At 36.7% G+C, this 14,882-nt stretch overlaps 1 protein-coding gene across 8 annotated transcripts in view; it reads left to right on the top strand.

The window, feature by feature from the left end:
• The window catches only part of PTPRK (protein tyrosine phosphatase receptor type K), a 393,137-nt gene that overhangs the window by 296,589 nt on the left and 81,666 nt on the right, over window positions 1-14,882 (top strand). For all 8 annotated transcript variants that reach the window (XM_052698882.1, XM_052698920.1, XM_052698873.1 and 5 more), the window contains exon 8: window positions 9,919-10,221. In XM_052698882.1, the coding sequence (XP_052554842.1) occupies window positions 9,919-10,221 (303 nt within the window). The remainder of the gene's footprint in view (window positions 1-9,918; window positions 10,222-14,882) is intronic.

Below are 14,882 nucleotides of genomic sequence, written 5' to 3'. Positions count from 1 at the left end.
CATGTCAACTTTTTCTCTCTCCTCCTAGACTATATAACTCCTTTTAATTTAAACTCCCAGAACTTAAAAAAAAAAAAAAGAAAAAGAAAAAAAGCGGGATTCCTGCAGCTAAACTAAACTGGAGCAATCAATGGAATTTATTATCGGGGATGTTTAATCTCTAACGGTAATACAAAGCTTCACAGTTATTGATTACACATGAAGGATACACAAACGGTTAATCATGCATGGAAGGAAAAAAATAAACATCCTATTGAGGAAATGGGCAAATAGTTGTCAGTCGTGAAGTTATATTTCATTGCTTACTATAACTCTGAAGGGAGGACAGCTGTATTTTTGCATCCAAAAAGATATCTCCTTGACTATATTGAATATCCCCTTGTTGCTACTGCAACTAGTGTATTAGAGTAATCAGCTATATAGTAATATAGCTGATTATCTATATAATAATTTAGATGTTTTCTTCAGCTCCTTGAGGTATGCGGTCAATAAGAAATTTCTGAACTGGCTTAATAAGTCAGTTGCTGACTGAAATGAAAGGGGAAAAATCTCATAGATTTTCATACAATAGCTTTATAACCTTCATTAGCAACAAAATAAATCTGTATTGCTAGTACAGCACAAATGCTATTGCTTTATTTATTCTGGGTGCATATTTCACATCAGAAATAAGTGAAGTGCTGCTGAAGTACACAAGGCGGGTTCTTTTTGTGTTTGTATCCATATTTATGTTGTATTCTGTATATGTTGCGCATCTGAAAAAGGAGATGTTCAATAAGTCTGTTTTTCTTGTGAGAATAGATACCTGTTAATTTTTCATTTTGTGTCTGACTGCTGAAATTACCTCAAATTGTATGACTTCTTTCAACTTCATTTGAATTACTTTTCTTTGATGTTCACTATTTCTTTATGCTTCTAAATTTAAAAAGATTAAAGGCCCGAGTTTTCAGATTTGGTTGACAAAAGTCATGGAATATGGAACAAGATTTGAGGAAATAGGAGAAAAAAATAATACTTTAGTTAGACTTTCCTACCTGATGTCCTGCTTATGTGAGCTTTGAAAATGAGTGATTGCACATACTTTATAAGTACCTGAGTTATGAAGCTATTATTCCAGTAATATATGAAAAGTCTGTTTTGATCCAATTAGTGATATAATTTGGTGTGGTTTTGGCTAGGGACGTTGGCAGTCCGTGACTCTAGATAAACAATTAATAAACTATCATTAAATAGTTATTAAAAGATGAAGCCAATGCTGTTAATTGATTTTGCATTTAGTCAAAAATCTGCCAGAAAGGAAAAGGAAATAAGAACTATTCTTTCATTTAAAACAACACAAAACAACAACAAAAAAACTGTTCAAGGAAATTAGACTGAAATGCGTGACATTCTTGTGATGTCTGAATAAATTGGACCTTCCTCTATTATCATATTTTTGTTTAACATATATTTTTACATCAACTTAGTTTTAAGATCTGTTCTCCCAAGAAGATCCTGAAGAAATATGCGTTGGTTTTAGATATTACATAGTTATTACGTTTCTCCAGCACTGGGGGCATATTTAGACAGATTAAACTCTGCCAAGAGCAATATCCAATTCCAGATTACATTTGTAGGTAATCTTCTGGCAAGCATTACCCTTAGGCATTCACAGTCATACATCAGTAGGATCTGGGTTTTCCATGCAAGATTTGCAGTGTAATTTAGGCATTTGGAGTATGATTTGTGTTCCTTACGGACTTTGTATAACTCAGTGCTTTTCAATTTGTAGATCCTTGAAACACAGGGATTTCCGTCATGTATATTCTAGAACATGTAACCTTACCTAGGATTTTCTTTGTTCATAACATAATTTGTTTATAGGATACTCCAGTTCAAGTAAGTTGGCCTGGATTTTTCTAATGGAGACTGGGAAACAATCTGTTAGTGATTTAGCTTTGGTAAAGGAATGTACTTCTGATGGAAATTTCATGACTGTCCCCAATTCATACACTTTCTTTTGTATCACAGAGCTGTCACAGAATTTGCAAACCAGATTTCTTTGAAATTCAACTGGAAAATAGATTTCAGTGATGCATTTCCTGACAACTGATTCAAGAGTCCAACATGCAGCTAGTCAAACCATGCAACGTGTTTACAGTGTTCAAATCTCAAGCCCCAGTGCTTTTCTTCTATGCACAGTGCATGTTGCTGATGTAGATGCAGCCTTTGGGAAAGTCATCAGACCTGCTGTAGATATCTGTAGATATCCACTACTGTCATGGATTGCCTTCCTTATCAGTGGAAATAATGATCAAATACTTTTGAGGCACAATTTCTCTCCTCCTAAATTTCTTCAGCTAGTCATTTCTCTCCTCCTAAATTTCTTCAACTGGTCATGTTGTATGTATGCTTGGTTTTTAATCCTTCTAACCTAATAATAAATGGAATTTAGATGACTAACTTGAAAGTACGTGCTTACATACTAGGAGCTTAAAGTTAAGTGACCAAAAAGGCAAATAGGATGCTGACAGATAGCAGATCACTCAGAGAAACGCAGAAGTGATCAGAGTTTATGTTCTCTTGTGCTCAGACTTCAGTTGTCTGTTGAAAATTGTGATAAATCCCGTACAGTCCTGTTCAATGAGTGATACACTTTACATATACATCAATCTGAACTGAGTTTAGGATGAGAGGGAACTTAGTGTCTATAAGAAATATTTCTCTAAAACTCATTGTTCGCTAATAACAGAAGTAATAGTTGACAGTAAAGCAGCTGAAATAAGCAAACGAGAAAGACTGTTTTCTTACTACACATTTCACAGCTGTTCTGGTTTTGGTTGTACTTCCTCCAGTGTTTTTTGCTCATGCCATTCTCATGTGCTCTTTCTAGTGGTCTTTTAGATGAATTCTTTACAGCGGCCTGACTGTAATATTTTTGTGAATTTTGGGAACATTTTGTTTTTGTAGGACCTTGCATGAACCGAGGAAGCAGCAGGATCCACAGTGACATCTAAGAATAATTCATTTTTATTTCCCACTTGCCAAGGAGAGACTCTTCCTGGAAAGGTCAGGAGAAGCCACAGGACAGAGAGGCTCATGTTCTCATAAAGAAAAGTCTGGGGAATTCCAACGGGTGTTCAGACTGAGAATATTAGCAGAAAAATTTGTCTTTTTTATTTTTAAATATCAGGGCAAGATAATTAAAGGAGGCTCGGTCATAAACAATGCATTTCAAATTACAGGGTTGCTATCTTAAATCCACTAATCCTTTAGTAATTGTCATATGTTTACTTCTGTATGTAGGAGCTTTTATTGGATATAAACACCATGTTGCTCAAAACTTACAGAATCATGGAATCACTAAGGTTGGAAAAGACCTCCTAGATGATCTAGTCCAATCATCCACATTCCACCAATATTCCGCCAGTAAACTATGCCCTTTAGTACAACATCTAAACATTTGTTGAACACCTCCAGGCGCAGTGACTCAACCACCTCACTGGTCAGTCTGTTCCAGTGCCTGACCACTCTTTTGGAGAAGACGTTTTTCCTGATACCCAGCCTGAATCTCCCCTTTTGCAACTTGAGGCCATTCCCTCTAGTCTTATCATTAGTTATCTGGGAGAAGAGGCTGACCTCCACCTCGCTTCAACGTCCTTTCAGATAGTTGTATTGAGGGATAAGGTCTCCCGTGAGCCTCCTCTTCCCCAGACTAAACAATCCCAGTCCCCTGAGCTGCCCTAATAAGGCTTGTGCTCCAGATTCATCACCAGCTTTGTTGCCCTTCTCTTGACACACCCCAGAGCCTTGATGTCTTTCTTGTAGTGAGTGGCACTGTGGATATATGCGTCGTATCTCTCTCTTAAGCTCAAGATTCCTTTTTTTTCTTTTTTTTTTTCCTTCTGTGTCATTAATGGGAGTGACTGGATACTCTTAAACTTGGTATGAATTTCAGTCAGTGCAGGTAAAGTAGAGATTTGAAGTCAGCCCCACAGTCTTTTACTGTACCAGAAAAAGTATGAGGAGGCAAGGAGGGCAAAAAAATATATAAATCAGAAAGCCAACTCCAATTAAAAATTGCGTGTTCTGGCAGGATGCATTGGATGACAGCATATGGTGTTATTCAAGAAGCACTATATTTATCTTAAATGCCTGTGCTTTAAAATTTGGTAATTTTCCACTTCATACAAACAAAAGAATGTTTTACCTGTTGGTCAGAAAATCTAATCCTCTTTCCATTTCATCTAACTGTGTATTGCAAACAAAGTTTAGGATTTCTGATGAAAGGCAGGAAACCAAAAAGAATTATTATGCTTCGTTAATCTTATTTGATGGGATAGTTTTAGTTTAGGTAATAAGTTTTATCATTAAAAATTGGTTCTGAGGAAATGCATGATATCACCTTGTTCCTTCTGTAACTGAAGTCTTTTCCTTTCACTGCCATTTCTGTGTAAGTGAAGATAATCTCTACAAAGAGGCTCTGATATTGACCTGTCATATCACGTGTTGCTTATCAAGTACTAAAGAAATTGAATTTCATTTTATCTGTTATCTGGAGCTTCTTATTAAATCATCCCGCAGTTCAGAGATGGTATGAGGTCAGCAGGTTCTGTCTCTTTTGCCAGCTATCCCTGGATTATTAACCTTTGGAGAATTTCTGAAGCTGTTCTTTATTTTATCCCATAACATTGAGTTAAATCTTTTTGATCCATAAATTGTTGCAAGTGAATGCCATGTGCATGTAATTGTCTTACTTAATGCTGCTTCTGAATAAGGAATGAGGACTTAGTAGTCTGTATAAATGTAAAAATCTCTTTTACTATTCAGGTTTTGTTGTGGTTTTTTTTTTGTGGTTTTTTTTTTTGTTTGTTTGTTTTTTGGAGGGGGGGGGAGGGGTTCTGTTCTCTTTATATTCTCTTTATATTCTCTCAGTGCTTCTGTTTTTAATTGGTAAGTGTAACAGCAGTCAGACTGGGTGATGGATCCGAGTCAAAGAGCAAATAGTAGTATTTGTTAGAACAAGATATGCAATTAGGGTGATGAGGAGGAAGATAATGCAGTAAAAGGCAGGCAGTAAGCAGCAGTGAGAAATGCGTGGAGGTAGTAGCAGTGGCTGTGGACAAGGTGGGTCTGGTAGGGGGAAGCATGTTCCCAGGAGAGGGGCTAGTCAGGATGGGGCAGTAGGTTTAGTGGAGGAAATGATGCAGACTGAAGGGCATTCTGAGGCAAAATAGTACAAATTGTGCCCTGCAGTCTCCAGTTAAGATTCAGATTGAACTGGTCCTTTCCTCAGCTTCTCATATGAAGAACAAATTACATATTTTCACTGATCTAAAAATTTGCATTGCAACACCATCACCAAACCCTCCATATGTCTCATGGCTATTTTTCTTTTGGAGGATATGACTCTGCCAGTCAGGATGTTCATGCTTAAGAGCTTGAGACACTCTCAGGATATTGAATTTCTCACAGCAACAGGAGGCTGAAGTGTTTTATGCCATCACCACAAGGAACCGTATTCTGTGTTAAATATGTTTTCCATTGTAGAGAAAGTCTTGAGAAATATTTTAATTTTATTTTTTTTTATTTTAGTTTTGAAAACAGAATTAGTTATGAAACAAAGGAAGAATTGCTTCACTCAATTTCTAAACTCAAAAAAATCTTTCAAAATCCTCCCCCTCATTGAAAGTAGTTACTAAGTTTAGAATATTATCTTGGAAATGAGTAAGCCAGTGCTATGCTTTCAAATTTGTTCTAGGAAAAATGGCATGAACCCTTCTAAAAAGGAGCTACAGATTAGAAGTGTGCAGTGGAGTTTGCATTTCTGTGTTGGCAGTGGAAGGTCGAGTGTAAATGAGGTCTCGGAAGGGCTGCTGCTGTGAGCCACTGCTACCTGGAAGCTGGAGCATAGGTGAACTTGAAGCTGAGGACTGCTCAGTTTTCTTCTGCTGTTGGCACTTAAATGACCTTGGAGTTTTGAACAAGTTATTAACCTTTTAGTGTCTTTTTCTCCTTGCAGAATTAGCATAAACACTTATTTGTCTCACAAGGCTAATTGGTAAATTAATGCTTGGAAAATAGTAAAGACTTTCTGCTGTTATTAAATATTATTGAAACTCCAGCTGATAGGTAAAGAAATGAGTAGATTTTGAGAGAGTCATATTTCTTCCCACTTTGGCAGAGTGTGCCATTTTGATGTTACTAAGTCATCAGAGAAGCAAGACATTATGGACTTGAATACCCAGGCATTTTGAATAAAAGTTCTAGATATGACTGAAAAGGAAAAGGTGGGAAACAACAACTGGGAAGGCAGGGTAAAAGTGAATTCACTAGGTTTGGTGGTACAGAAACAATACCCTGAGATGTGAAGAGAATGCATAAATTGAAATTGAACTACAGGAGGATAAAGAAAATATTTCAGTAAACTCAAGTCCCATAAGATAGGGAAAGGGAAAAGTGGCAGATGAGCAGTCTCTTTTGCTCCTATCTAGAATAGAATTATTCTTAATGAGATGCTGGGATTTTGGGGAAGCCTGCTAAAAAATTCGGTAATGTTTTATCTGAGAAAAATAATTATTGGGAGATTGCTTTCTAGTGAGGTGTTACAGGTGGAGGCTTTGTGATGTGGTAGTATAAAACAATTGGTCTTTACCTCTAGAGTTCTTTGAGATAAATGTTGCCTGGAGGCAGGAGTAAAATTGTTGTTTCAGAGCATCGTTTTAGAAGCTGTGGGGACTGTTGGCAGAGTTTACCAAAGCTGTTGAGAGACTTGGCAGATTTTAATTACCATCTCAATATTGCAGAAGTTGTTTAATTTCTGACAAAGAAGGGAATAGTTGTGAGAAAGTGAGATCACACTCTGTCTTTCATTCTTTCCTGTTTTAATATGGAATAAAGGATTTTTTTCAGTATCTCTTCTGATGCGGTGGCACATTTGTAAAATTTGCATAAATTGTAATTTTATTTTTTTTAAGATTAACAAATTTTTTTTCTTCTTTTCTTTTTGAAGTTCTATATTGCACAGTATGAATGCATTGTACAGTTTGTCAGGAAAGAAGCGAGATGAAAATACAGTGATTTTTTTTGCTACTGATTAGTCTGCTTCAAACAGTACTGGTCTCAATCTTCATGGCCAAATGGCTTGTACCATGTTATAATTCTTTTAGCAGTTCTAATAAACTTTAAATTCAGGTTCTTTTGGTGTGGTGGATGGAAGCATAGCCCGGATTAGTAGAATAAATACAGAATTACTATAAGGAGAAAAACCAATCCATTTTAAAAGGAAAAATAAGTCTACAGTTCAAAACAATATTTACTCTTTTAGGTCTCAAAATATATCACATAATGTGTAACTTTTTTGTCATTTGTGTGTGTAAAAAGGTTAACAATTATTACTTCAATTTTAGAGATACTTTTTTTTTTTCCTAAGCAATGCCTGAATATGTGTTGGTTTTTTTTCTGAGTACTTAGAGTAGCCAAAGAAATACTTGTGTTTTGAAGACTCTTACCAGGTCCTTCAGTAGATTGCTGTGTTGCTTCTTTGTTTACAACTGCCTCTCACCTGTTGGTACTTGGTGAAGAGTCATTGTTTATTCTATAAAATTTTTTTTTTCTTCCTTCTCTTCACATCTCTTCTCTCTCAAGGAACTTTTCAGTGATATCTTTCAGCTTCACATCTCTATTGTGGGATTATACAATATGTTCAGAAGGCTACTGCCCAGCACGTCTATTTTTGCATTTGTATTTTTTCCCATATATGTGATAAATTGGTACATAAGGGCAAAGGGAACACGTTTTTTCAAAACCCGAAAAGAGAGAGATCATAGAAGCAAATAGGCACAATTTTTTTTCCTTCAGACTAAAAGATTTGTATAATATCCTGAGCTGGAAAGGGCTCACAAGGATCATAGAATCATAGGGGTTGGAAGCGATACCCAACTCCAACCGCTGGCTCCACACAGGGCCGTCCAAAATCCAAACCTTATCTCTAAGAGCACTGTCCAGACACTTGTACTCCTGGAGCTCAGTGCCATGATGACTGCCCTGACAATCCTGTTCCATGCTCTCTGGTGAAGACCTTTTCCTGACAGCCAACCTAACCCTCTCCTGACACAGCTCCATGACATTCCCTTGGGTCCTGTTGCTGTCACCAGAGAGCAGAGCTCACTACTCCCCATCTGTTCCCCTTGTGAGGAGCTCTGGGCTGCCATGAGGCTTCCCCAGCATCTTCTGCTCTGGGCTGAACAAACCAAAGGACTTCAGCCACCCTTCATTCATCTTGCCCTCTGGATCCTTCACCTTCATCTTTGTAGACCTCCTTTGGCTCTCTAATAGTTTTACGCGCTTCTTATGCTGTGGCAACCAAACTGCACCCAGTGCTTGAGGTGAGATTGCATAGTGCAGAGCAGAGTGGGACAACCCCTCCCCTTGCTCAGTGGCAGTGCTGGGCCTAGTGTCCCTTTGGGCTGCCAGGACACACTGCTGGCTCAGAATCAGCTTGCTGTCAAACCAGAACCCTCAGATCCCTTTCCACAGGGCTGCCTCATCCCAGGTCCAGAATCCAGCACTTGCTCTTGTTAAACTTCTTGCACCTGATAATTGTTCAGACCTCTAGTTAGTCAAGATTTCTCTACCCTTGACAAAGTCAATAGCTCCTCCCATTTCATTGTCATCTTTCTGAAGAAATACCTTTATGTTACATCTAGAATTTGTTTGTTCTGTTGTTTGAAACTAAAATTCTGTGCTTTGCCCTGAAAACTTTGTCTAAATGGATTATAGTGATTGATATTTCCTTGTTTCAATATACCATCTGTGCTTTTGGCTTACTGTTACCATGGTTGGGATTCACATTTCATAAGTGCAAGTTACACAGGACACTTAGGTCCAGAAAGAGAAGTGCTGTATTTCACTTTCTTGCTTGATTTCAGTGGTTTTGACCTTACACCAACAAGGACACAAGGCTGCAGCTGTACCTACTGCAAGCTCTATTTTCTGTAGTGAAGAAGTATGTGTTAGCAAGATATAAAAATCCCCTTGGTATGTTTCTAGTGAAACCCTAGTGTATATGTAGTCATGGCCATGATTTTCATTATGTAATCATTTTAATTAAGTTCAACAATAAAAGTTAGTCTTGCATGAGGAATGTATGCGTTAGAGAGATGATGAAGGATTGATGACAGCTTGGGGAGTGCCATGTCCTCTGCTGTTGAATTTGCTTGGCGGGGGGAGAGCAGGTGAACTTGGGTCACAGTTCAGAGGTTACCAACTCAGAGCAGTGTCCAAAGTTTTAGGGATCTGAAAGAAGAGGGATATAATAAGAATATCCAAAAGATTTTTTTATAATATTTCTCAGGGGTTTTGTTTGAATGGATAGCTTCATTATTAAAATTAATAAACATCAGTTAATAGCTGCATCATTTTTTTGTAATTGCTGGCTTAGTAAGGTGATTAGCTTATTAGCATATAGCATTGCTTTGTGGCATGATAAATCATAGTGCAGTGAATGTTCACTCTTCATCACTATGATATATTATCTAATTTTCCCAGGTAAAAATAAAAATGGGAGGAAAGGGTGAAAATTAAGAAGGAAAGCCAGTGGTGACAACTGGGTGGCATTTTGGACAATTTTACATCTGCTGTCTGTATTCTCAGTTGCTTTGAATTGCTAGACTATTAATAACAATTCTTCATTGTTAATAAGTCTTAATCACTGCATGAAAGTTGCAAAGAGACCCTGAAGAGGAAATAAGAAACATGGAAACTGTGGCAGTTTTTTGCGTTCAGGCATCTGCACAAAGGACAGTACTCCTTCCAGTAATACAGCTGTGTGCATCTCCTTTGTTTTCACATTCCCATAGCTATCATCTACAGAATCTTACTATTCTGTGCAAGAGTGAACATCATTAACATTTTTCTTTTATTTACTCTGTTTTCTAGAACCTATGAGAACACCTAAAACTTTGAAGATTGCTGAGATTCAGGCCAGACACATTGCAGTGGATTGGGAATCTCTGGGTTACAATATCACTCGTTGCCACACTTTCAATGTCACGATATGCTACCATTACTTCTGTGGACGCAACGAGAGCAAGGCAGACTGCTTGGACATGGACCCCAAAGCACCCCAGCATGTTGTGGATCATCTGCCTCCGTACACAAATGTCAGCCTCAAAATGATCTTAACCAACCCAGAAGGGAGGAAGGAAAGTGAGGAGACCATTATCCAGACAGACGAAGATGGTATGCATAAATGTTATTACAGAAATTATGTCCAAGTCTGGTCTAGACAGGTGGAAGGAATTGATGTTGTGTGCTACAGTATGTAGCCTGAAAGACTGAGGTTCCATTCTTTAAATGTATTAATTAGCCCTAAAACAACAGCTTTAAAAATACTGTAGATATCAAGTTGCATACATAGCCCAAACTGTCCCTGCAGCTCAAGTGAAACTGAATTTGTCTTGCAAGAAAAAAGAGGTTTGTTTCTCAGTCATTGCAAAAATGTGTTAATGCAGGTGACAAGAGACAGATCGTGGCAAAGGCTTCTTCATTATCATTTTAGGCATGCTATTTGAAAAAGAATGTAATCTGTACATGGTATTTAAATATGCAGTTTGATGGTTTAAGACTATTCAAGATTTGCCAAAGACTAGTCTTCTGTTTGACCAAAAATTTATTTATGTTCTAGATTACAGAACAGTGTATTTAACAGTTTTAAAACACCTACCAGATTAAAGTAATATTTCAGCAACTCCTCTTTAAATACTCTGGACGAAATTTCATTGACACAAGGCAGTTTAACTTACCACAGTCAGGGAGAAATAAAGAATAGACGTAGACAGTGATGGTGACATTAAGTGATTATTCTAAGAATACTGGCATTAAAGAAATTAAAATAGATACTTCCTCTAATAAGGCTACAGCTGTGGAAACAACGAGCAATTTGAATTTCCTTTCCTTATGTCTAGATTTTATTGGAATATTTTCAACAACAAAATGAAAATAGATATTTCCATAGGGGTTAAAAAAAAAGTAAAATGATTATTTGGGGTAATACATGAGCATAGCTACATTAAAAGATAAAATTTTAAGAAGTAGCATGATTCCTTGTCTATAAAATAAATGAGAACAATGTATGGCTATATGTATGGATAGCAAGGTTAGAGTCTGGTAGCACTTTTTTGCGATATATTTTCAGTTTTACAAGAAATTGAAGCAATAAAGGAGGAAAAACAGCTGATTAAAATAGTCAGAGTATGAGGATCTGTAGAGAACTAGTGATGGAGATGCATCACATGAAGATGTATTGACAAGTTCAAAATGAGAATGCTTCATGCAATTCAAATTTTAGCATTATTGTATTTAAAATTAATTATAAAATATAAGTCATGATGAAATATTTCTTTATCTGAACTTATGATGTAAGTATTTATGGTTGCTATCCTTGAGGTTAAAAAAAAATGAAAAAAAGTAGTAGCAATATTGCAATGTCCATGGAAAAATGGCTTTCTTTTTCTTTTTAATTCAGTTTTCAAGAAGGGTTATGGTTTCTGATAGTCTTTATGTAGTACGCAGTGATGGTACTTGCTCATCACAGAAGTGATTGTGAAGAGCAGAGTCAGGTGCATATATTTTGTCTTCTGTTTTTGTTGTGGGATACTCATTGAAAATTATACACATTAGGCAGTTTTTTGGACTAGCATGCCAGCAGGGAACAGATACTAAGGTACACTATTTCAAGGAAGTGCTATTTTCGGGGAAGAATTAATGCATTTTGAGGGGTATATTCAGACACAGTGGTGATAGTTATGCTTGTAACCTGGAAATATCCTCTTGTGAGGCCAAGTCAGTGATTCTGTTGGGAGTAAAATGCACGTTTTTGATTATGCACTATTGATTAATTTGGAAGTGTGTGTCCGTTTAGTCATATATTTCAAAATGCATGACATGTAAGCAAGATGCAATCCTGAAGCTGTTAGCCATCATAGAGGATCAGAGAGACATTCACACCTGCATTGTTCTTTGAGATCTTACAGCAGTACTAAACTAATTTCTGTAGTACCTGTATTTGTGTAGGGTTTGAGTTCAGTCTAATATCTGAGTGATCAAGTTTCCATCTAAACTGTGTGAAAAGACAGTTTGCTGCCTAAAGCAAGGTTCAAACTAAAAGCATGAGAGCTACAGTAAAATGCATAGTTCAATGTCCCATGTATTTCACATACAATCAGAAGTAGTCTCATTGTAATCATGCTTTTTGTAGGACTTGTAGAATTAATGTGATTTTCATTACAATCTAAGATTATGACCACTGTCTGGAATCTGTAAAGTGTTGAAATTGAAGATACATGCCCCAGTGGTTTCCTCTCTTCCTCTTTCCCATTTTGACCTCATCTTCTGTTGCTCTATCCATTTTTCCCATCTTCCATATCTTTTTCACTTCTCTTCTATTTTTTTTATTTTACCCTTCATTTTTCTTCTGTCACTCTGCCAGAAACTTTATATACTTTTGAAAATCTAGGATTCTTTAAATTCAGAGGATATTGGTTTTATATGGATCTCTGGTATCACAAAAGCCAGAACACTGAGTGATAACTCAGCAGCATATCATGCCAGGAGCAAAATTAATTCAGAAAATGCTTAGTAGAAGGCTAGGGTAAGTTTCAGAAGCTCTTCAGACCTTTTGAGCCATGACTGACAAGTGAAGAAGCTGTTAGTAGCTTATTATTCAAAACCTGGATGAAAGCAAAGCCAAGAGTATCAGACAGCCTCAAAGTAGCCCTTTTTCTGACCAGAGCTGGATCTGAATACTTGTTTACTTAGGTATTTCAGTTTAAGTGGAGTTGATTAAAAATAATTTTTAATGTAGTAATTTGTGCAGAGCTGAATTCCACAGAAACATGAAGTACCAGCAATATACTGTTAGCTTGTACAAAAAGAATAAGGAAACAAGGAAATATTTGACTAGTTTACAGCTGAATTACCATCTTTCACTGGGAGAGACCACGAAGATTTGGAACAAATCATGAAGATTTGGAACAAGCTCATGCTGTGTAGCTGGGGATGGAATGTGTTTGAAAGACTCAATACAGGAAAGAAAAAAAAAAAAAAGTAAGGTTTACCTGTGCAGCCTGCTGCAGGGAGCCTGCTTTGCAGGGGGGTTGGACTCAATGACTCTAGAGGCCCTTTTCAACACCTACAGTTCTGTGATTCTTTGAAATCTGGGGATGAATGCATGCAGGACAAAGTTGAACAAAGTACAAAAACTATTCATGACTTTATCACTTTACATAGATCAGCAATCTGTGCACATTCTTGGACCTGCATGACACAGGTGCTGCAAACTCAAAGGAGCCCTTTTTAAAAACAATGTATGGTAGATGGAATTAATGAATATACAAGTTTCCTTAATTTGGAAACAGATGCAAAAGATGGTGAATTAGCAGAAGTAGTGGCAGTCATTTGGAGAAAACAACTATGGAGAAAGCAAAACATGAAACTCGAAGTATTAGATGGTTTTGTACCTAGTGAAGGAATGTCAACTAATACCAAAAACAACTAATTGAAAAAGGTTATATGTCATAGGATAAGTACCCTTTTAGGGGGTTTAAAGTGTACCAAAGCTTTGGTCTTGATCAAAAGACACACTCATTGGAAACAAGTGAGGCGCCCTGATCTTTTTGAGGGTGTAGTTCATTCAGCTCTAAAGAGATCTATAGATCTATCTATAGATAACCCTGTGCAATACAGCATAGGGCTATGACACCCAGTATCCAACTCTACCACTATTCTCACTAAAAAAAAAAAAAAAAAAAAAAAGGAAATATCTTGTATATTACCATAATACAAAAATATGAAATACATTCCTCCAACTGCAAGAGAGAGGAATTTATAGTTGACATGTAGTATTTTTCCATTTTTGTTAGTAGACTGTAAGTTGCCTTTAGAAATACATATATATACTTCTCTGTTTGTTTTTTTTTTTTTTCTTCCACGTTCAGCATTTGTTAGAAGAGGGATTGTTTCCTTTATGCTTTTTCAAGCTGTTCTGGCACCCCAGGAAAATACTGGGAGGAAAAAAAAAAGAGGAGATATATGTCTCGATCAAAGGAAACAAAAAATGCTTCAAGGAGCTTTGGAAGAACATAGATATAAAACTCTGCTTGAACATAGTTCAAGTAACAAAAATAGCACACCTGGGAGAAAAGTTAATGCAGCAAGATGAGCAGGCAAGTTGAGTAAGCCTGATGCAGCAAAGGAAGCTTGCAAAAACTACTTGAAATAGCAAACTATCTTGAAAAAAATGTAACTTAGCTGAATGACATGCACAGATGTCAAGTGAATGCCAAATACTAATCTTACTGGAAGTTGGCAAGAAGTTATAGTTAATAAAGCAAAACTCATGATGAAATGATAAAGAATTTGATGTAAAGTTATCCGTGTATGCCCTCACTAAAGGCATTGACTTTAAACCTTGACCAAAGAGGGAGATATATGCACTACATGTCTTGTGTAGTGGCCAAACTTAGTGTTGATATAATCAAATAGGAAGGAAGTTTTACATCTTGAGCAGCAGCAAACGGAAACTGGTTATAAATGCTCCACTGCCCTTCATAAAAGGAGCCTGGAGTGACCTGTTTGTCCTTCAGATCCTGAAAATAACCCCAACCCCAATCATTTTTTCAGATGATTGGTAGGATTTGCTAACAGCATATAATTGAGAGAGAAAGAAGTGATGGTAGAAAGACACGTGAGCGCTTTTTATTTAAAACATCAGAAAACTTGATTTGTGAAAAAGAAAGAAAAATATTGAAATTATTGACTCTTTAGATCAGACTTATTTTAGGCTTACACTGAATGAACAGCAAATGAAATAAGTTGTTTAAAGCTATTGCAGGGAGTAGAAA

The sequence above is a fragment of the Tympanuchus pallidicinctus genome, unplaced genomic scaffold (genome assembly GCF_026119805.1).
Source record: "Tympanuchus pallidicinctus isolate F22 unplaced genomic scaffold, pur_lepc_1.0 scaffold1, whole genome shotgun sequence".
NCBI lineage: Eukaryota > Metazoa > Chordata > Aves > Galliformes > Phasianidae > Tympanuchus > Tympanuchus pallidicinctus.
Note: the sequence above shows the minus strand (reverse complement) of the source record. Positions and strands in the feature narration are given on the sequence as shown.